This window comes from Lepisosteus platostomus, chromosome 2 (assembly GCF_059453375.1).
Source record: "Lepisosteus platostomus isolate fLepPlt1 chromosome 2, fLepPlt1.hap1, whole genome shotgun sequence".
Taxonomy (NCBI): Eukaryota; Metazoa; Chordata; class Actinopteri; order Semionotiformes; family Lepisosteidae; genus Lepisosteus; species Lepisosteus platostomus.
The window spans coordinates 13,118,889-13,142,547 of NC_142612.1; the positions used below are offsets into that span (position 1 = coordinate 13,118,889).

Here is a 23,659-nt window from a genome sequence, read left to right on the forward strand (position 1 = left end):
AACATAGCACAGAAAACAGAAGCCAATCTTTCTTTTCTGAAGGAGCTTGCACTCACACGATTTGTTGCTTTTTCTCTTTGGAAGTAAAAGCAGCTTATTCACTATAAAACTAGTGACAAAAACTGGGCAGCGAAAGGAAACGACCCCCTTTCCCCTTTCGCTTGGAGACGAGCTCTTTGTACTTGGTAAAGGTCAAGCCAATTTTTCAAGGGAGGAAGAACCTTTGAGCACCCTTCTCTCCGAAGTGTTTATTTTAGCAAATGCTGCCGCTGTAGTTATATTTGACAGACGGGCGCTGAACACCTGTGTCAACACTGCAGTCGCTGGAGCAAACAGGAATTCCATTCTTTTTAAGCCGGCTTCCTTTGGATACCTTCCTAAGAGATGCCAGATTTAAAGCCGGGACACCAGTCAGCAGTAGCGAGGTGGACAATCCAGCACAGAGGCATATTTGCTTGACTCTTCTGTAATCTGAGCCCTTTTGTGCAAAATCTCAACGAGCACTGCATTAGGATTTCCACCGCTTTTCACGGGTTGATTTATCACTGTCTTGGGGACATCGCATCGGTCACGAACATTGGTCGATATAGGAATTGGACCAAGGACAACGCGATCTCTTAAACGGCACCTCCAGACAGTTCAACAGAGCTGGCTGAACAGTGGCCATTGAATTGTGCTTTTTACATTTTTGTACCTCAAATATTAATGTATTAATGTTCTTAATCCTTCTTTTCCTTAGAAAGCTCTCATAAAACGTCACTCGAAAACGGCCCTGAAATCAGACAAACCAACGGCTAAGTCGTCATGACCGTTTATTAATACCAAGATCACAATTGCATACAATATCAACGTTGTTGGCATGCTAGCTGGTGATAACAGTTTAAAAATGTTTGTCTTTATACAAAGTTATTATTCTGTTCATCCAACTTCAAAGCATCTTCTACAATATTTTCTAGACGTGATTTACATTAACACCGATCCACCTACACATACGAGGCTGGCAGCGGCTGCCGTGACAACTTCGGAAACAAGGCAAGAAAACACGTACACGGAAATACAAAAGGCTGCTTCTTTAATCCTCCAGCCTGAGTTACTCACATCACAGCTTTATTAAATAAGTTATACAGTCATCAACTTCAGTGTTCTCTCACGCATTGCCCACAGCCCCCTGGAGTCTCCTCGTCTCTGAACGGGAGAAGCGGCCCTTCACAGCCCGCGGAACAGAGTGACGCACTGAGCTCTCCAAGCAGATTCCGGCTCCAATTTGTTTTCATTTCAGTAGTTCAAGTGCCATCTCCAGTGTTTTGCGCCAGATTATATACAGCGAGCCTCCCTCAGGATTTACCGTGAAGCTGCTCTTGAGCCCATGAACCCAATAGTTATGCCCTCCAACCACAGAGCTTATCAGGATTTGTACACCTGTTGAAACTTGTACCGTGTATTGACCCTTCTGCGCACTAGCTCCTCGTAGTGATCCGAAGCGATCACACAGTGAGACTGTCCTCTACTGCTATTACTGCTCATGTGGAAAAAAAAACCCAGATCGCACCCTAATGTGACACCTGTAAATCATTTCGCATCTGAGGAAATACAAAAGTGGTGACACCGTGCTGTTCAAGCAGCAAGGATGTTGCTACTGAGCAAGTGGTGTAACACAGCCCTGCAGAGCTTAAATGCCCAGGAGGAAAGAGAGGCTGGCAGCAGTGCGACATCAGTCACCCCTCTCAACTCCCAAACCCTCATGACAGCTCTGTCCCACCTTCCAAAGCACCACAGCGATGCAGCACTTCTCCAGCCACGCCATTCCAAACCGCTGGCAAGCGCGTGTGCCAAACTGAGTCATTTCATCAACGCAGGGAAAAAGCAGCTACCAGGAAGCTCAAGAGCTCAGAGCAGTGTGTCCTGGGTCCTGAGTCGAGGTGTCATCAATTTTATAACCATTATCGCAATATGTTTTATCCCCTCAACTCCTCCGAAAAAGTGGCATTAATTTCATCACTAAAACCACTGCTTTTTTCCTCCTCCCTCACTCCCATGCGGCCATCAGTAAGAATGACCTCTTGTCTGCCTGGTATTAAGAAAGGACTTGGATTCTCAACCTCCCTTTGTGCTACAATCGACATCCCCGCGGTGGGCGTGATCAAGGCAAACCGTTCTGTTAACCTGTTCAGAGACAGATGCAGTGGGTAAAATTAAAACGTTTTTAACAAAATAATTGCTTAATTGTTAAATAAAAAACATTTGCCCATTTCAGGCTCCCTATTAAGGAGTGCTCGAGTCTTTCAACCGTTCTAAAACTTGAGCATTCAAAATGTTTGACTGCCCCGTTTTGTGTTCTCGATGGACAATGTCCAGTCCTGGTCCTGGAGGGTCTTGTGTGCCTGCAGGTTTTCTAGGGCTCTTGAAAGCAACAGCATCTGAAGATCTGGGAGAAGCTGTTGTTAAACTGGTTAACGAGGTGGTTTAGCTCATTAAGAGCGTGTTGGACCGCTAACCAGCAGACACACTGACTCTCCAGGACCAGGACTGGACTCCCCTGTTCTAAATCATTCTTGAAGTCAGGCCAAATTCACACTCTTTTACTTTTTAGATATGCAAATGGCCACACTAATAAATACATTACGTGTGCGCTATTCTGCAGCACTAGGAGTGTTAGATAATAATAAAATATTAGAATACTGCTAGCTAGACTTAATATCTCCTCCTTGACTGGCACCTCCAACAGTACACTAAGCTTTAACTGTAAAAATATATTTTTGCAGTTTTTGTTTTCTGTTTTGGTTGATGAAACATTAGTCATGTGCTCTGTACTAAGATTTATAAGTACTTTTTATATAAGATGTCCAAAGAAATATTGAAAATCTTTGCATTTAGACGGGTGTGGCATAGGGCTTGTTTGCTCAATAAGACTCGACCCTGCCCTGAAGGAATCCCAAAGGCAGTGTGTGAGAGGATATTTTCATCCTCTCCTCTAAGCTTAGGCCTGTCCTGGAGATCCATGGTCAAGGAGCAGGTCTGTTGTACACAGGAATGTCTAAAGGACCTGAAGGGGGGATAATCAGATGCTTATGCAACCTAAATTGGGCTTTAAGCTGACTTTATGAGTCCAGTTACCTTCTAGAAAATAACTTAACTATCAGGTCAGTTTAATGGGCAAGAAATTCAAGGCTTCCACTGACAGAAGGAGCGGTGCCACATAGTGTAGCAGAAAGACTCGGAACAGTGTGGTAGACAAGGCAGTGGCAGCAGGAAGTGACACGTGTGGTAGCCAGCCATGCCTGTGAACTGTAGCTATGACAACGGCTGGAGAGTATGGGTGTGTGTTATGTGGGCACTGAGTATGTTAAGAACACCAGTAATTAATGCCACTAAATAAGACTGTGTAGCTAAAACAAATAAGTTTCTTGACCATAAGTGAGTTTTATAAAAACCCAGACTACTCCTAGGGCACTGGAAGCAATGTAGCAGAGATCACTGATGTACAGTACTGAACCAAACTAAGTCAAATATTTTTTTTTTAAAAAAGCAACACAAACATATCCATAAAAGCAACTGCACAAATTTTAGTAATATTAACTTTACACAGGATCAGATGCTGAAATTTACTCCATATAGCAGCAAAAAGCTGAAGCATTATGTATCAGTAAGAATAAAAGGCTGTAGTCTAACATCTGGGAGAATTACTCCCTTCAAGAACTACAGTACAACTTTAAAATTGAGTTTCTCTCTTTTGTTTTCAAGTATACTTTCTGTTTTCTGATTTTATTCCTCCTATTTCTGGCTGAAGAAAAGATAGCAGGTGGAAAACTAAATATGAACTTAGTTCATATTTTTATTTTTAAATAGAAAAGCAGTTAATGCTTACGAATTGTAAATGGCAGCTATGCTGTTGATATACTGCATACGCATCCACACTGCTGCTGTAAATGGGAACTAGATCTGTTGTGGTTATCAACGTTGAGACACGGCTCCCACAGGTATAGACATAGTTAAGGTGGAAGTCTTGAAAGTAAGCTTGTTTAAATGGCACGACTGTACATTAAGGAATGATGCACTATGATAGACAAGAATAGAGGAAATAAGAATGGAGTGTGCTAGCAGTCTAGGAGTCCCTCCTTCTTCCATAATGACAAAAGCTTTCTCTTCTTCTCCCTGAAAGGCAAAAATAAGAACCAGTCAGATATGGTAATACTCTCTGGAACGGGGATCAGAACCAGGCAAACACCTGACAGATGACATTTAATGTAGACAAATATCCTACTCTGCAAAATGTCCTACTCTGACATGCTGAAGGAAATGAAAGACTATGAGGGCACCTGATATAAGTATTCTAAATCCGCTGCGCAAGTGACAAATGAACGAACAGTGAAACATGAGCCAGAGGTTACAAGTCGAAAATGTGTCAAAGTGCAATTAAATCTAAGAACAGGAAGTATATCTTTACACAAAGAGTTGCCGAAGCATGGAACATGCTACCCTGCCTTATTGAAGCCAACAGCCTGTAAAAGGCACACACGTTCATGGCTTTCAATTGCTCTGCAGCTAAGCCATGGAATGCAGCTGGTGGCAACAACACAGTGTAAATTGTTCCATCCATCCACAATCCCTTGACTCCAACAGAGCTACCGACAGACAGCAGACCCCTGACTAAAATACTAATGAAATATACACAGAATGTAGCCTTTACCTACAAAACGAGTGCACAAACTTGCACCTACAAGCTTTTACCTACATAATTTGGTGCACAAACTTGAAACAGAACCATATGCAACAGAATTTCAATGTTTAAACACAAAGTTCGTGGATTCATCACATTTGAAAGACTTTCCTAGTTTACTCACGTGGATGGAAAAGTTAATAAAAAACAGGTGCAGCTGGGGGCTCAAAGCTGCACGTCTGAACGCATCTTATGCAATAAGGACCCTCCGGTTATTTTTGGCCTTTCGGCGCCTTTCCAGTTCAACAAAAGTAATGAGCTGATAGCGGCCCCACACACTCCCCTCGTGACACCTGCACTAGAAGCGCCCCCGGCCACGCTTTCCTGGCTGCAAGGAGGAGGGGGGCCGCGGTTCACCACAGCCCAGACGCGTGGTTAACAACCGGCAGCGCGGGGCGTTTCCATGGCCACCCAGCCGAAGCGCGTCTGCTCTCGCCTATCCTCGGCCCAGGCCGCCACGTCGGTGCTATCGCGCTCGATCTCCACACCGCGGGCCCGGCGCAGCGAGGGGAGCTGCTTCCTGCTCTACACTGCGGCTGTGGGCCTCTGCAACAGGAGCGTGTCATTTCCCCCAGCTGCCCTGCCGAACGGCAGCAGCACAGCCACCGACGAGCGCCTGTCAGATCCTGAGATCTGAGATCTGAGATATGAGAAGCGGCTGCAGTTTCACTAAGGCTGCATTCGTTTCTGCGATGCAAACAGAGAAGCTTGGAGGAGAACGTAACTGATATGTGGCTGTGAACTCCTCTTTGTGAGAGCGTCGTAGAGACTTACTCGCCAGCAGCTGTATCACCCTGCAGCTCAGAGCTGGCAGCCCCACTGAAGCTCAGCAGGTGTGAGCCTAGTCAGTACCTGACTGGGAGACGGAGACACTAAACTGGAAAAAGGCGCCGTCATTTGGATGAGATGTAAAACCGAGGTCCTGACTCTCTGTCCCAGGGTGTTTCTCGAAAAGAGTAGGAGTCCCCAGCGTCCTGGCCAAATTTCCCCCAGGCCTTGACCAATCATGGCCTCCTTATAATCCCCATCTATGAACTGGCTTCATCACTCCGTTCTCCTCCCCACTGATAGCTGGTGTGTGGTGAGTGTTCTGGCGCGCTGTGACTGCCGTCGCATCATCCAGGTGGATGCTATACATTGGTAGTGGTGGAGGGAAGTCCCCATTAGTGTCAGTAATATATACAGTGTAAGGGTTATTATTATTTACTCCTCTGGCCTTGCACATCTGCAGTGGACCCAGGGGACCACAGGAAAGACAAGGCCCAGACAGCGCACTCCTCCTCAAACCTCACTCTCCCTGCAGGGCCCGCTCTACGAAGGCCTCGGTGCTCACAGCTGTCCCTGCTGATCCCCCCCTGCTCCGACCTGCTGCTGCTTTTAGGGAAATCAGAATATTCTGCTCCCTTGCACAAGGGGTGCTGGACTATTGTTGGTCAGCGGAGTCAAGGAGCGCCTCTGCCTCTTTAAGGCATTAGCACGCCCGGCATCCAGCCCAAACAGGGACGCGGTAAACGTAATAAATCTGAGAGTTAATTGAGAAGCAATAACAGCATTGTTTAGAATCCAGAACAGTGCCGTCGGGGTTCAGCAATTAAACCGGCAAGTAGGAATTCTGCAGCTTGGTGTTAAGCGCAGCTGCTGCTGGCAGTGGGCAGTGGGCTGGTGCTGAACAGCCCCCCTGAGCGCTGTGGGGGCCCCTTACTCCTCCCCCCGCAGTGCAGGCTGCGCTCTCCCCATCTGCTCCCCGCCCGCAGCGCCAGCCTGCCACCTCTGCCAGCCGCCCAGAACACCCAGAGCGCTGCGGCTCAGACGCACCAGCCGGGCGTCCTCAACTCTGTCCCTCTTTCACACATCGCACCCCAGAGTCAATTCACCCATCCCAGAGGGGCTGTGCGGACGGGACTGTTTCTCCTCCGCCTGGAATTCCCCGGGATCCGTTACAGAACGGATGCTCTCCAGCACTCCCATGATCCCTTGTCCCCAACCCGCCAAGATAAAGAACCCCTGCTCAAACCATCCACGAGCTGACAAGCCCAAGCTTTCCCCAACACAAACAAGTCCAAGGAAGAGAATATTGTCTCATGTTGTGATAGTGTGCCTCCTAAAAACAGTTCTCAAGCATTACTTGAAACCAGACCCCCCCCCCACCTCTTAAGTTTAGGAGGAGAAAAGCGCCTATTTTAACCCCCCTTCTCACTTTCCCCATCCCTGCTCCCTCTGTTGTGCGGCACGTGCGCGAAGCTGGCAGACACATGCATAATTGAAATATCCTGATTGTTTCGGAGCCACATAAGGCGAGAGACGGAGAGGGGGAAGAGGGAGCGCAGGGCACTCCGGGGGGGGAGGGTCGGAGCGGGGCAGACTGACGGGGGCGGGGGGGTGACAGGCCAGCGTTCAGACGGTGCGGGAATGACAGTGACAGTGTGAACTCACCACGCGCTCTCACCGCTACACCATCTCGTACTGATTGGCAGTGATGAATCGCGACAGGCAGCAGGCCAGCATCATGCCAATCAACTGCAAGGAGAGGAGGAAAAAAAAAAAGACACACACACACACACACAAGCAAATTAAAACAAACAGCTCGCTGGCGATACTCCTGTTGACGTCACACGGTTGAATTTCTCAGGGCTCTTCGAAAACTGTGCTTTTTCATTGAAACCCCAGAGAGCCAGACAATGACGCTGCATATCACAGAGTTTAAGGCCGTTCATGAATCACACAAGTTACAGAAAACAGAAAAACCCACATATGCTGAGAAAAACGTGGTATTGTTAATTACCAACAGTTTCATCTTCAAAAATGACAGATCCATCACTAGAGACAGACCTCTAATATTTACAAAGCAATCGTGCTAATCAGCATCCCAATCTTTTGATTTTTTTTTCCCTCTCTCGCCACTTAAATTCCTCCCTTTGTTATTTCCGTCTCCTTCCTTTTCAGGAACTGGTTAATTGCACTGCACCAGCAGAGACGCACAGCGAGCAGAGATGTTTATTTTCCGAGAGATATGCATCCTTTTTAATTAAAAGAGAAAGGACGAAAATCTGAAGCGAAGCAGCTCTGAGAGAAGCGCGAGTCTTCCTGCGCTGAAATCACAGCGGAGGATGAGCCTGTCAGGGCGCACAGAGGGATTAAGCACATTAGGATGGAGCTGACTTTAATAGGTGCCATTGATTTCCCCTGCCTTTTATTCCCGATAACATTTACAGTTCAATTAATAGTCCATGGAGTGAAAACGCTGGCCTGCGTGTGGGTCACATGACGGTTAACTGCTTGCCATTCCCATTAGCTGCAATAAGAAGGCTGAGGACTGTGGAGCTTAATTGGGCATGTTTAACTGAGCAGGAGGTTAGCGACCACTTTCATTTTATATTGGTGTTGGTTTAAGGCAGCTGATTAAAGGAAGGAAGTGATGAGACTGGTGGAGGGGTGATGTATTTTGAGCTGGTAGTTTTATCTCATTTTCTTTTCAAACAAACAGTTTTGCGTAAAATTCTGGAGTTTTTTTCTGTGAATTGTGGCTAGGTTGTCAGTTCATCACATAGTCTAAAATAAATAACCTGACATGACTGTAAGTGATTGATATATCTAAAGTGTCAGGTTGCTAGGCTTTTGAACAACTGGGAATGTTCCCTTTTTAAGCAATGTTACTAAATATACAGAAAGTGTCTGTTGTTGTTTTTTCCCCACCTTTAAAATTTCTGTTTTCCTCAACCAGGATCATGAGTACAAGAAAGAGTAAAACAGAACAATAAAGACTGGTTTTCTTTTCGTGAATGCGACCATGAGTGTCTGTTGAATACAAATTGGGCTTTTGTTTTCAAGAAGACAAGTATTTTTGGACCCTCCTTGCTTGGAGGAGGAAAATAAGTTGCATTTCCTTAAGGCACGAGGGGCGGATCACAACAAGACAGGGGAAAAAAATCACTGCAGTGTAGTGCAATCATGTCTTAACACAACACAGCAGTTCAGATAGACATCTGCACTCAAGCCTGAGGTCATTCGATGGCTGCTGGTCTCTTCAGAATCAACATGAGTAAACAATCCCTGGTTACTTTTCTTGTTTTAAAACGGGCTTTACTCAGTTCATCAGTTTTGAACAGTCAGCTTCTATTTTGCTACAACTGCGCAGAGTGAGAGCAGTGAAGAAGGAGGTTTTTAAGACGGGTTCTCATCAGGCTTCTGTCTAACAGACAGCCTGTCTTACAGGCTGACCAGGAGGTGTGTTGGGCAGGCTGCAAATTAAATTAGCATTTTTTTGTAAACTCCAAAAATGGGACAATGATGTATGGGCTTTTAAGGGTGGCGAAGTTACCCACATAAAGGCAAGCGTGAAGAAAAGGACGGAAAAATTACAACCATGTACCAAAGGTTGAAATAAACACAAAACGTCTCTAATTACCACTCCAATCAGTCCAGAGCTTAACGAAGCACCCATTCTTCATTAGGCAGGCATACTCCCTGACAGTCTGAGACAGTCGATTCATTGCTCATGTGATCAACATGCTGGCAAATAACCTGGATCTTTCACAAATCATTGGAGCTCCTGTCTACCGTCACTGTTCACTATGGCTCCGGTCTGTTGTCGTTCATACAACAACATTAAAAACAGAGTGCTCATTTGTGGTTAGAACTGTACAATTTAAAAAACACACTGGCGTATTGGAAAGAGCAGAATACAAGGACTAAAATGTGAAACCCTTGGTGTGTGGACGTTTTAGTCTTCTTATTCTGCTTTTATTCTGCTCTTTCCAAAGCCTGGAAAAGAATCTGCAGAGATCTGACTTGTGTTTTCAGTAACCTGAACTGAATTGACACAGTGAACCCAAACAGCTACTTTGAGCTCAGTAAGGCAGTTGTGGCCTGAGGGTACAAATGAAAGTCAAGTGCAATTTATTTAGGACGGCACACAGGAGGTAATTCTTCATAGAAACAGATGTGGGATATTGGAACAAATGACCTAACCAAGCTGTCGAAGCTGGTTTGTTAGGATCCCTCGCAAGGCAGCTGGATGAGGATCTTGGAAGATTCAGCTTCCTGTAACCAATTTAACAAGATGAGCCACATGGTCTGTGTCTGAAAGCTTTCACGTTCAATGTGGAACTCTAGACAGGTTTCTCCTTGGAGAAACAGTCCAACCCAGCAGAAATCACCGTGAGAATGCAAAGGCTGGATCAGCTCACCTGTGAAAACGCAATCCCAAAGGCGACCCCTGCAATGATGCCCATGTTGGTCTCCATAAAGCTGGTTACCAGCTCATAGCAGCCCTGAAAACAGAATGAAGTCCTTTGTATGATAAAAACCACTGGTGTCTGTACACTGAGAGATGAGGGCATTAAGGATCAGGCTTCAAGCAGGCTGGTGTGGTTTGATAGAAGGGATAGAGGCAACCCACGGGCCAGGAGTGTCCTGAGGGTGTGTGCTCCTGGTAAGGTTAGAGTGGAGACCAAGGCAACGTTTAGGTGCATTCAGTGTTAAGAGTCAGGCTCTGCAGCTGCAGATTCCAGGTTTTGGGTTGGAGCTAAGGTTGAACATGGCTGCAGGGTTTTTGTTATGGATTGAAGTGTTGATATATAATGTTAGAGGAATGTGCAAGGTGGGGAAAAATTTTAGGAAGAGTACTCTTGGCACATACAGGTGTAAGGTTAGGGACAGCAGTAGAGTTAGGTTTCAGTTTAGCTCTCTGTTTTAGTGAGGATTAAGGATGGGAGAAATACCAGAGGACTTAGTGTTACAGGTAATGTTAAGGTAGTTTCCAAGCTTTAAGAGCGGGATGGGACCTGGATTTTATAATGTCATTTAAAGCTGATTACTGGCTCTAACGAAGCCGTTTCTCAGCCGTGAAGAGATATCTGAAGACCTGCAGTAAAGACCACTGCTTAAGAGTACTCCATGCAGAATCCCATTCCCTAAGCCTTTTTTTCCTTTCCCCAGTGAAGACATAGATTAAGTACAGTATTTCAGCAAAAGAGTAAGATTTTTTAGTTTTTAGCATGTATCAAAATAGTACAAACAACACCTTAAAAGCTGAAAAGGAAAAGCCTGGTCTTTTTTTAGATTTAAGAACAGCCAATTATTTGTTGTTTGTGCTTTGAAATTGCTGGTTGCATGTTTATGAAGTCCTGGCTCACAGCTATGACCCCTGCAGCTGCACACGGGGGATAATGAGGAACACAGCCCCGTGCAGAAGGTTCAGCGCTGACTGGAGAAGAGGCACATCTCCCACTGACAGTACTGCCCACCGCCAGGGGTTGCTGGGAGCTGGGAGAGCTCGTGGCTGACTAATCCAACCCTGTCCCACCCTGCCACTAGGGGCGCTGTGCTCACAGTTGACTAGTGACAGGCCCCAGGCTCAAACATGAGATACCTGTGCCACATGAGTGACGGAATATTACCTTCTGAGCCACTTGGGGAGTCAGCTAAAAGCAGCAGCAAGGACATAGGTCCTTTTTCAGCCAGTGGAAGGACTAGTAACAACCACATTCAATTTCCTAACACAGCTGCTCAAGGAGGGACACCGTGGGTGGGGGCTGACCTGTTGGTAGACCTTGCTGGGGACGATGGTGGTGTTGCGCAGGTCCTGGGGGCTGCAATCAGAGGCGTTGGCACAGCAGCTGGGCGGGATCCCGTTCTCAGGGAAGTAGGTGCTGGTGAACCAGCTGGTGTAGTTCTGCACGCCACAGCAGCGCAGCTGGGGAGAAGACAAAACCCCCGTTTCACACAGGGCCAAGACTGGAGGACTGCGGACACCCCAGCTTCGCTCTGCTTACTCCAGCAGAGGCCCTCTTCACAGGCCCAAATCCCACTCAAGAAATAAAACAGGATACCCATATAATACTATGTATGCTTAGAAATATTCAATACAGTCATATTTTAAATACACAAATATTTGGAGAACAATTTAAAAAAAGCAATAAGATCGGAGTATGATAAATGTTTTATATTCACTAAATGGGCACAGAAAATCTGCACGTAAACAAATAGAGATCTCGTGTATCATAATCAGGCATCAGGGCCTAAATGAGGGACCCCAGCCCACCCCCAGACTTACACTGTGCTGCACATCATCTACTGCTTGGCTGCGGTCATCCTTCGAATTGTAGTTTCGCACTGCGTCATTGTACGTCCTCAGAAACGTGCCTTTGATCTGAGGAAGAAATCAAAGGCACAATCGTCTCATCTCCTGGAACTCATTGGAAGCCCCCTCACCCATGCTTAAACTATAGCCGGCTCCCTGCCAGTCATCCACATTTCCACCTTCTTATCTCTCGCCACTGGAAAATGGGCAAAGGACACAGTGCGTCACTTGTCGGCAATCGCTTCTACTAATTTCTCACGGCTTGTTAAACCGGACAGCTTCAACGAAATCTCCAGCCTTCTGAGGCATTTCTCTTTGGTGATGGACTTCATCATTTATTTTGCCAAAGACACAGTCGTCACAAGATGACTTATGGGAAAAATTAATCTGAACACGACAAGGTTAAACAGTGTATCAAAACAAGTGTTTGTAAAAGCGTGTGTCCTGTTAACTTGGCACTTGTTTGTGTTAGCAAAGGAGAAGGCTGAGAGGTAATCCTGTACGCTAACCGGACCAGTCCTGTTCCACCAGTCCTGTTTTCAGCTGAAGCACTGTGGGATTGCAGGCCGAGATACCTACTTCGTGCCGGAACACAAATCCAGAGATGCCTGCGACCAGCTCTGCCAGGAACACCAGAGACAGGAACATGGCATACTGCCAAGAGAAAGACAAGCAGCAACACGATGTAGACAGGTTAGAAAAAAGAGAGGGCATTGTGCTGAACAGGGTTCAGCTCTACAGCACATCACAGTCATAGCAGCTTCTGTCTCAGCACAGTGAGAAGTGTGTGGATAGCATTTATTCTAAATGAATAAAATTAGATTTCAAAGAACAGCCGCCAATGCAATATTAAAAACCACCTGCCAGGGACAGTTCTGTCTCTTTTTCTGGTCCCTTAAAAGCAAGCCTTCTTGGTGTGACGAGCGCCCCCAGGGGTTCAGAAGCACCTCTTTGCCACTAATCACATTCATTTCTTTTCAGCTGCTTTCACAGCAGTGCTTTCCAATCCTGCTCCTGAAGTTCCACAGTGTCCTCTTTGACTTCATTTGGCTCATCAAACAGTTTGCTTTGATTTTTAAAATCACTTTCAGTTCTTAAAACAGCATGAAGAGATCAGACATCACAAAGCGTGATGGTGGTTTTCTGATCTGTGACTCAGGTTTATTGCTTCAGTGACTTGGTTGGATTTAACCAAGGCGCCTGTGCAACACTAAAACCACTAACGTGTCTGTGACATTCCCACCCGACTTTGAACATCCCGATTGGCTAAATGAAAAGGGAGTTTTATAGAGTTACAGGGGAACAAAAATTTGAAGTTGAAAACGAGTTTACTACAGTTCTCAGAAATCATACAAATACTGGGGGATGTCTGACTCCTGAGTGTAGAAAACTGTTAAAGATCAATTAATTAGTCCAATTAAGGGATCAATAATTTTTCACTAATTAAGAGCTCAAGCTGAACGGAAGCCAGAAGACACGGGAGTAACTCTAGGACAAGGATTGAGAGACACTGCTCTACAGATCAATATCTGAGCCCGAGCTGAGTTTGCAAGGACAGTCCTCTGCTGATGCACTTAGGCTATGAAAGAAACCTTTAAGAGGACTCTTCATCAGCTGAACAGCTAAAAGTGGCAAGCTCATAAACACATAGAGCGGAGCTTTCGCCTCTGCTTCACAATTTCCTGAAGTGCAATTTCTTTTGATGTTTTTTTCAGAAGGTACACTTCACAAGACCGAGCCTGAAGCTCGATCGTTTATCTTCGCAGCCCGCATGACGGTGTGACAGCCGACGATGGGAGCAGCCAGACCTCTGAGCACACGGAGGTGGAGGAAAATGTACCTGACTACAGCAGGTAGAATAAAAGGCCAACCACTGTTATCTGTCGGGCACAGGTGACGGCTTCTTTCTTGCAGATATCACACTGCCGCATTAAAATGCCAGAAGCCTCCAATTTAAGGGGGGAAAATAAGAGAAAGGGGCAACTGTGCCGACGATCCTCGAGACTCAGTAACAGCTCTGGGTTTGTTAGTGTCAAACAATATTTAATTCCCCTGCAGTTGCATGAAGCACAGTTACTGTTCCTTCAGCGTCTTGACAATGCTGGATAATGGGAACGCCGGCTGAGGAGTAAGTGCTTGTGACATGTTAATAGCACCCCTGACAAAAAACAACAACTTGCATTGCTCACATATGACAGCTGCTGGCAGCTTCACACTTCTGCCTGGCTCTGGTGCGCGTCTATTGACTTAGATGCTAATCAGCTGGGGAAAAATGAGCACACTTCTTTTTGTCTGTTTGCAAGTGCGGGCCAGGAGACCGTGCTGGCACCGCGGAATTCATATGCTGGCCTCTTACTGCTCAGCGCTACGACTCCACTCGTACGAAGTCACCCACTGGATAATCATGGAGGCTGAGTAGCCTGGTAATCATAATAAGGACAAACCCAGGTGTCATACAGTTTAATGGTGTTAATGAGGTCATATGGTTTCATCTTACGCCAATTAAATTAGGAGTTTTTCATTTTCAGGGGTCTGGGAGAACTTTTCCCTATAGGCATGTAAAATCAGCATTCTTACAATGTGAACTTAATATAACAGCACTTCTGATGGATGCAGATGGATCCTACAGTTCTACAGTCAATTTAAAACAACTGCAAATATGGATAAAATCTTTAGAATTGAGTTTAGTTTTATATTTAAAAGTGGGAGTTCTTATAGAAAGGACTTTTTTTTTTTTAAAAAAAAGAATCTTCCATCCAGGAAAGGCAGAATACCTCTGTCTGTGTATGAGGACAGAACCTCTTAAATGACAAACTCTCCACCAGAGGGCAGTATGAGAGGAAACCACCTGCAAGGGTTGGGCAGTCGACACTTTGACAACACAATGTCTACCACACACTGCAATTTCACAACAATAAAGCTGAGGGGCTCCTGAGTGAACCGTGACCCAGATTTCTCAAGGGGGTAGCGAACAAGAGGCTGAGCACCATGGTGGGAAGGGGGGGATTCGCTGGCCAGGGGGCTGTCAGGCCTTTTATTTTAGATAGTGTTTTTGAAATTGGCTTTCATAAAGCACTTTACAGTAAGAAAGAAAGCACGCAATGAGAGGAGACGGCAGAATTACGTAGTTACAATTAGAACCAATTAAATAAAAGCCCTTTCTAAAGTAGAGGCTTTTGAGTCTTGGTTTGAAAGTGCTCAGGGAAAGTAACTCTCTGATATCCTTTGGGATAGAATTCCAGAGCTCTGGAGCGGAGCAGGAGAAGACCGTGTCACCCATAGAGTGTAGATGGGTTTGGGGGACAGACAAGAGACCAGAATTAGGCAAACAAAGGTTGCAAAGTGGGAAGTAGGAAGACAGTCAGACAGGTACTGAGATGCCAGGCCATGTAAAGCCTCACAGGTAATATATAAAGATTATATATAATTTTAAAAAATCACACAAAAGAGAAAGGGGGAACCATGACGACGACCCCCGACACTCTGTAAACTCAACGACTGACACTGCCTCAGACCTCCGAGTGTTTAGCAGAGACGCACCCTTTACTCCTGTGATCTTTAAGCAAATAACGTCCGAGAGGAACAGGAACATCCAGGTTCTGTTATATCAGACAATACAAAGAGAATCCGGGGAGCTGTCTGTGCGATTTGTTTTTCTCTCTCTCTCTCACCAGTTTCAGCATCCATGGGCTTCCGCGGCACGTGGCGAAGCACCCGAAGAGGCCGAAGACGATGATGGTGGTTCCCGTGCCGATGAGGACATAGGGGGCGTTGGTGGAGTTCTCGGCGATGAGGGAGATGTATGTGCCTAAGGTGAGCTTTCCCCACACTCCTACAGCTAGGAGAATCGCTCCGGTGATCTGCAGGAAAAGAGAAGGCCATACTGTCACAGTGAGCAGCACATGTCTGAAACCACACCTGCTGGCTTACTTCCACAGCAGCACTTACAGGGGAGGACTCCCAGCACCACATTCAAGCCGGCTCTTTCCCAGACCTCCCCTTTTCTTCAACCTCTGATTTGAGTTGCTGAACTGGGTGTCGGTTATGGACACTAAGTAGATGCCCCAACACATACCACTGTTACCCTTTCACACCCCATGTGATGCCCCTGTGACTGAAAGGAAGGGTCCTTCTCAGTAACGGGCACTGAACTGATACGCTGAGCCTGGGAACCAGTGCAAAGCCAGCCAACAGAGACCAGCTATTTCACCTCGTTTTTCCATGAGATGTACACCTTTCTGAGACGGCCAAACCAAATCAATGGAATAATGTGCTTCTCCAGTATCTGCACTAGACACGTCCTCAAAATATAAAAAAGAAAAAGTAACACGCAACGCATAATTAAGAGCCTAACACATCTTATAAATGATATATAACCTATGTTCTTGTGCCATATGTGTAAAACAAAAGGAGAAAGAAAAAGTAATCAAAATAACTATTGAACGTAAATAAGGAAATAAATAAAACAAATGGAAAAAAGGAGAAAAGGCAAACTAATTAAAAGCCTGAGTAAACAGATCTAGTCTTTAGACTAGATTTAAAAACTGTAAAAGAGTTGACATTTCTCCAATCAGCAGGGAGCAAGTTCCAGAGGTGTGAAGTAAGGTGCCTAAAAGCGCTCACCCCTTGATTCTTGTACCCATAAGAACTACTAAAAGGTTTACCTCAGCAGAGTGTTAGGCTCTGCTTGGTACACAGGGAATCATGAGAGATGCTGAGTATTTGCTAATAAGTAAGTAGGGATTTGATACAGATTTAAATTTTGATGCTATAATTTGCGAATCAAAAAAGAGCTCAGAATCAAAAACAAGAAGCTCAGATTTTTCATAGTAGGGCATGGATTTGAGGCAGTTCCAAAGTTGAAGGGAATTTAATAAATGAGAGGTGTTTTACCTGGGATCAGCTCAACCTGGCCTGAATTTTGCTCCTATAGTTTGACAGAATTGAGACACTACATGGAGGATCAGATGAGACAGGGATGGGAGGCCGAATGTTTTCAGTGTAAAAAATAAAGCAGGCACTCTTTCTGCCAATAAGACTGGAGTAAATATATTACAACCAGAATAGGTCCTAGGAGAGAGTCTTGGGGGACACCTGATGAGAGTGGAACAATTTTGGATTTAAAATTATTAATGGCAGCAAATTGCCCCAGGTGTGGCAAATAAGGCTAACCATTTCAAAGCCATTCCTGTCACATATGTTCAAGATTCAAGACGATCTAGCAAACACCTTTATAGGCTCACCAGGGGGTGACTGGTCAATCATTATTTGGAAGGGTTAGTACCCACATTCTCACATGGGGTTAATCTGTGGTGGTTTAGTGTATAAATACAGTTTCACCATGTTAGTCAAAGGCTGGGCTTGGCCTGGGAAGACGGTATTGTAGTAGTGTAGTGAAGGGGGGGGGGTGGAATGTATAAAATAGAAAAGTCTGTTTCTGCACTTAAAAAAAACGATTGGACTGAACTGCAGGTTTCCTGGATGATGGGACTTCCATCCTCAGTGCCAGCAGATCAGCCAGGGGGCTTCCTCCATTCAACGCAGCCTGAGAGTGCTGGCACAGCCCCTCCGTCTGGGCTGGGAACGACTCACTTTAACTTGGCTGAAGCCGTAGAAAGTTCTATTTCAGTGCATAAACCATATCCCTGCCAGGCCTCCTCAGACTGTTATATAAGGCAACGGCCTTGTCTATTCACTTGAGCAGGGCAGCCAACAATAACACGTGAAGAGTCCTTTGCCAGTGCTTCTCGAACCACAGGCCAGGCCAGCAGGCAGAACAGTCAACAGCCCACTCTTTTACTTCACGTCTGTTTTGCGCGCACACACACACACTCGCTGCCGATATGAAAGTGACGCTATCAGCTGGTTTATATTTCACTACTAGAAAGTGGTATATAACTCATCCTGAACACACCAGATACAAAATGTAATCTTTTCTGTGGCTTGGTGCCTGAAAAAAAAAATTACAGAGTTCAAATATTACGTGTAGTAGACACTAAAGAATAACCTATTTATATCACGCCGTTCGTCAACATTCTGTTGAATTTCACTATGCAGTAAACAAGTTTCCTTGGCTCCGAATGTAATACTTTGGCGCCACCTAATGGAAGAAAGCAAACACTGTCGGTCGATCATGTCACAGTCAACTCTGGCTTCTCATAACAAGCAATTTTAATTACAGGTTTTTAATATTATCTAACTGGCAAATATTGAGGAATACACCAAGGAAACTATATGGACCCAATTTCCTATTTTCTTTCTCAACAGAGGTAATTTCTGGACCTTCAATATTGCAATTAGCAGAACTGTATTTGAGGAGTGTTTTCAGGGTAATGAGCACTGAATGAGACGATCACTATTCAGCTAGACAATGTGTTTACATACCAGAATTTCCACTTGCCATCGTGAAAACGCAGAGTATCAACTGCGTTATACGAAGCCTGGATGTAATTCAGAAAAGACAAACATAATGGTACAAGGGTATTCTGAATCTTTTCAGACAGCACCTGGAGATTTTCAGCGTGTAAACAACTTGCTTCCCGAATATCACAGTGTCCTTTCCCTAGCCGGTTGTAAATCAAAGAGCACCAGTCCCCAGCGCGGCGTTATTAGGATAACTAAACCTACTTTATAACAGGCCTGTATAGTTCAATGTGTTGACTGCTGAGGTTGTAACCAGTAAGCTGTGGTGCTTTAAAAGGACACCGGATTGTCTCTGCTCTGCCTTTTTTGACACCCTGTTGCTATTAATCCTCTCCACAGGGAACATTTTCTGCAAAAGCACCGACATCCAGCCAGTACAGCACAGTCACTGCTTCCGTGCTTGAAACTCAGGCATGGTTAACTGACCGACGGGAAATATTTAATCATATTACCTTTTAAAGTGGTTTCAGACCACATTTCACGAGCTCTTTCAATTTCTATCGCCCACCAATCTTTTGATGCCTCTTTTAAATTCTATAAATTTCAGCTCATTGTTCAGTTTTTTTAAATCAGCAAAGCTTTAAGAAAACAACCCCCCTGCTGTGAATGAGAGAGCTCAGTGAGTCTGTTTAGCACTGTTTCCGCTTGCAGCCCTCATTAGCTCTGCGGGTGACCCCTGAATATTAAGCTGTTTTCTCTGCTGTGATGAGAGCTAAGAGCTTAGATCCACGAGAAACTGGTTCATTGACACCCATTCAATTAAACCAAGTTTCATTTGCTAGAGGTGAGAAGTGCTATGTAGTGCAACCTCAAACGTTTGTTCAAGGGGATGGTTTATATCGGCTATTTCGTTTATTTCAAATGGCTTCCACACGCACGAAAATGGCTCAAAATGGGTCCTCGACTAAGAGGATGCAAAGTAAAAACTAACCTCATTCCTGGAGTGAATCATTGAACACCGAGCTGCAGGGAATGCTGGGAGGACTATCCAGCTGCGCCTGGGGTGGGGAGCTAATGACATGAGCCACTGTCCTTTTTTCACGGTTTCAACCTCCCATAGTCTCACCCTTTTTATGATTCATACGCTTAATAAAAAATAATGCAACTTTACATCAACATTATAAGAGTTAAAAGAATGGGTTCATAATATTTCCATAGCCATGTAACTCCTATGATTATGGTTACTGGAGTAACCATGAAAAAAAGCATCTGCAACCCAAAACTATGCGGATAGAAAATTCTACCTAGCAATCCAGACTGCCCCCAGCAGAGGGCGCTGTGGCCACAGCTTTGGATGCCTGGCGCTACGGGCAGGTGTTGGGCCAGTGATCCAACCCTCGGAAGAGGACAGTGCCGACCACACACTGCCACCCTGCAGCCCGAGGGACCTGGGTCGTGGCAGATAAAAGCTATTTTCTGATTCTGTACGAAAACGACCCAATCCACCTAAAACAAGTTCACATCTGTTCCATAATTAACACAGCGGAAATTCAAGGAGAGTACATCTTGTCGTCCATGCGCTCTCTAATGCACTGGGGAAGGCATGGCAGCAATGTATTATAGAACTAGTGTTTTCCAGAGCCTGGGCTTTTCGTGATCGCCTTGGGTGTTAACACTTGAGTGCAATGAGTTATCCGTTATTGACGTTTTCATAGCTATACGTTTTAGTACCACTTACCCTTTCCACACAGTGTGATTGGTTAAGTAAAGCTGACATAATTTAAGAATGGTTTTGAGAGATGAGGCAATCATTTGAATATCTTCGTAAGCTGGAGCCTCTGCAGGCATCAGTGCAAACTACGGTCCAGAGCCTTTCAACAGAATTGTTCCCTCAAGGCATTAAATGCTAATGCACTAACCAGCAATCCACAGATTCATTAATAATCCACAGCCAAATGTGTCTGCATATTCAGGTGCTTCTAGGTATGCTGCTTGTGTCAGACTTTTCCCAGGCAATGTAATCTAGCATCTGTCATTGTGCTTCTTACAAAAAAAACATCCTTTACTTGGAGAAACAAAATTCAATATAAAATAGGAACTTTCTCTAGCTTTGTTACAGTTTATGTTCTGCTTAAATATTTGCTCTAATCATCCAAGGGGTAAAATGAAATAATGCTGAGATGAAGTGTAAAGTAAACATATTCCCGTACAGAGCAGCAGTACTGAGAGCACACGGTTGTTCTGACTCTGAGTATTCTAAGAAGTATTCTAATTATTCTATACAGTATTCTAAGATCAAGTTTCAAATCTGCAGTTGCTTTCACTTCAAGAAGGACATTTTCCCACACAAAAGTGCAAGCCTATCCACTGTATTTAATAAATAAAAAAAAATTGAGCTTGCTCTGCAACACTCATAGCAATAAAATATCTGAAAATAAAGTTTATACAAGACAGAGCTTATTCACCTTATTCATTTTTTGAGTGCAAACATCCCAACACAGAAACGTCACAGAGTTCACTCCCTGAATACTGCTTTCAACCACATTTCAACCATAGCAGAACAGGTGCTGTTGCTACCATCTGAATGCATGTTTGCTCTGTTCCTGACTATTACATTCAAAACTGGTTTGGTGGTAGACCTATGAAACTGTGACTTACATGCTTTCTGTATTCTAAACTCCAGTACTATTGTTTGAGTCATGTCTCACCTCTGCTGCATAGCTTGAGACATGGACATGCTGCCACTTCGATAAGAGCAGGCTGTGAGGACTTTCCATTTTCTACAGAAGTGAAGACCTTTCTCTCATGGCAAGTGGATTTTCTTTAGAACTTTTAGGTTTAGACATTTAATTATTGCATGTATTTATAATAATAATAATTCCTTACACTTATATAGCACTTTTCTGGACACTCCACTCAATGTACTTTACAGGTAATGGGGACTCCCCTCCACCACCAGTGTGCAGTCCCACCTGGATGATGCAACGGCAGCCATAGGGCACCAGAACGCTCACCACACACCAGGTATGAGTGGGCAGGAGAGCAGAGTGACAGATGGGATTATGAGGAGGCCACAATTGTGAAGGGCTAATGGGAAATCTGGCCAGGACACCAGGGTTACACCCCTACTCTTTTCATTTTTAATGACCACAAAGAGTAAGGACCTTGGTTTTATGTTTCATTCGAAGGACAGCACCTTTTTACAGTATAGCGTCCCCGTCACTATACTGAGGCATTAGGACCCACACAGACTGCAGGGTGAGCGCCCCCTGCTGGCTCCACTAACACCTCTTCCAGCAGGAACATTAGTTTTTCCCAGGTCTCTCATCCAGGTACTGACCAGGCTCACACCTGCTGAGCGTCAGTGGGTTACCAGTTGTGAGTTGCAGGGTGATATTGCAGCTGGCTGTTGTGTCAAAATAATTGACACAAAAATAAAATCTTTATTATTTCTTCTGTTACAGTCAATAATACCATCTTTTTCCGCAATAGATTTGTCAACTTCTTAACAAAACCAAGCTTTCCCACCATTAACGGAGATATACACAGCAATAATGAGAGAGGAGCGCTATACTTGTGTAAACAGGTTGCATGGCAAAGGTGACCCTCAGCAAGATTTAACTACAGCGCCTTGTGAAAGACTCTTGCACATTTGCGCAGCTATTTTCACATTTTGTTGCTCTAAGGGTGACAGTCATGACACTGCAGCAACAACGTGTTACATATATATCCTACTCCACACAATGCAAAAAACTAAAAGAAGTAAACATGGTTAATACAAAAGGAAAATGGAAAGGTCATGATTGCATAAATATTTAAACCCTTTGCTGTAGCAAACTTAAGTTTAAAATCAGCTTAAGGAGCCACACAGTATCAGTGTGCAGTAATAATGGATCACATGATTTCTCAATAAACACACCTGTCTAAGGTCCCTCAGTCAGGTAATGATTACTAGGTAAAGATTCATCCATGAGGACCAAGGAGCTTTCTGAAAAAAAATGCAGAGATAAACCTGTATTTTTCCAAAGGCACAGAATAGGAGAAGAGTATAAAAGCATTTCAAAGACCCTTAATGTCTCTCTGAACATGGGGAAGTTGATCATTAAGAAAAGGAAGGCACTCTGATACTGGCTAGATCAAACTGAGCAGATGGGCAAAGAGGAAAATTCAGTTCAATTCAGTTTTATTTGTAGAGCGCTTTTTACAATGGACATGGTCACAAAGCAGCTTTACAGATTTCCAAGCCTGAACCCCCAGTGAGCAAGCCTCAGGCGACAGTGGCAAGGAAAAACTCGCTCAGATTAAAGTAGGAAAAAACCTTGAGAGGAACCAAAGCTTAAAAGGGCGAGCCCATCCTCCTCTGGCCGGCACCGGGTAAGGGTTAGGGATGCCTCTGTGAAGCCAACAACAACTTTGTAAGAATTAGATTTTGGTGAAAGAGATAGGGAAAACTTGTAAGTCAACAATATCCCCACTCACTGAACCAAGTGGGCCTTATGGAACTCATACCTAGCATGGGATGTGTAACAGAGCAACCGAGTAACACTGTAATCATGTGGTATATGTTTTTTGTGGTCAGACGGGACAAAACAAAAAAAATTCTGTACTAAATGACAACCGCGGTCTGCTATTCAGCGTATCACCCAGTCAACACTATCAAGCATGGTTGCGGCAGCATTATATCAATGGGCTGCTTCTGATCTGCAGGTACTTACGAGAAGACAAGACTCAGAAGAAGAGGCGGCTGAGGCAAGTCATGACCTAAAATTGAGACATAATTCACCTCTCTCCAGGACTCAAAGTACAAGGCCAATGCTGCACTGAAGTGCCTTAAGAATAAGAAAGCGAATGTCCTTGAGTGGCCCAGTCACAGTCCTGAGAATCTGTGGAAAGACTTAGAAACTGCGGTTTAAAAGAGATCCCAACCCAACCTGAGAGAGTTGTAGCAATAAGCAAAAACAGCACCAAGCCGGTGTGTAAAATTGGCAGTGACAGACCCAGAAAAGACAAGGTGTAATTGCCGAGGTGCTTCCAATAAATATTAGGGTTAGAGGTCTGAACAATCACATATTTCAATTGTTTCTCTTTAGGTTTTGCTGACACTTTCAGTAGCTTGTCTTTCCCTTAGAAGTCTTCGGTCGCTGCATTCAGGTTCTGAATAGAATATTAAGTTTAAAAAAACGGGCACGCATCATTCTGCAATTTCACTGCAAGTTGCTGTATATTCTCCAGTCACGACTGTAATCTTCAACTGCTGTACTACTAATGGTCATTCGAACTCACACTGTATAGTCATTGTCAAAATTCAATTCTCTGTCATTTTTACTGTAAGGCTTTCATTTTTCTTTTAACTGCTGGAGCTTTCTGTGGCCATAACAAAGCCTTATAAAACTGCTTACCATCACTCCTGCAAAGCCACTGTAAGGATTCCCCACCTTCTCAAGCCTCTGTGTTTGCCAACACAAAACCCTCAGAATTATTGTTGATAACACAATCAT

General features: G+C 44.6%; 1 protein-coding gene across 1 annotated transcript in view; it reads right to left on the bottom strand.

Annotated features, from left to right (window-relative positions):
* Positions 1-795: 795 nt before the first annotated feature.
* The window catches only part of tspan7 (tetraspanin 7), a 78,501-nt gene continuing 55,637 nt past the window's right edge, over positions 796-23,659 (bottom strand). Inside the window, exons 2-8 of the mRNA XM_088598953.1 lie at positions 15,470-15,658; positions 12,378-12,452; positions 11,772-11,867; positions 11,256-11,411; positions 9,904-9,987; positions 7,151-7,234; positions 796-4,152 (exon numbers count right to left, since the gene is read on the bottom strand). Of these exons, the coding sequence (XP_088455079.1) occupies positions 7,166-7,234; positions 9,904-9,987; positions 11,256-11,411; positions 11,772-11,867; positions 12,378-12,452; positions 15,470-15,658 (669 nt within the window). The 3' untranslated portion in view covers positions 796-4,152; positions 7,151-7,165. The remainder of the gene's footprint in view (positions 4,153-7,150; positions 7,235-9,903; positions 9,988-11,255; positions 11,412-11,771; positions 11,868-12,377; positions 12,453-15,469; positions 15,659-23,659) is intronic.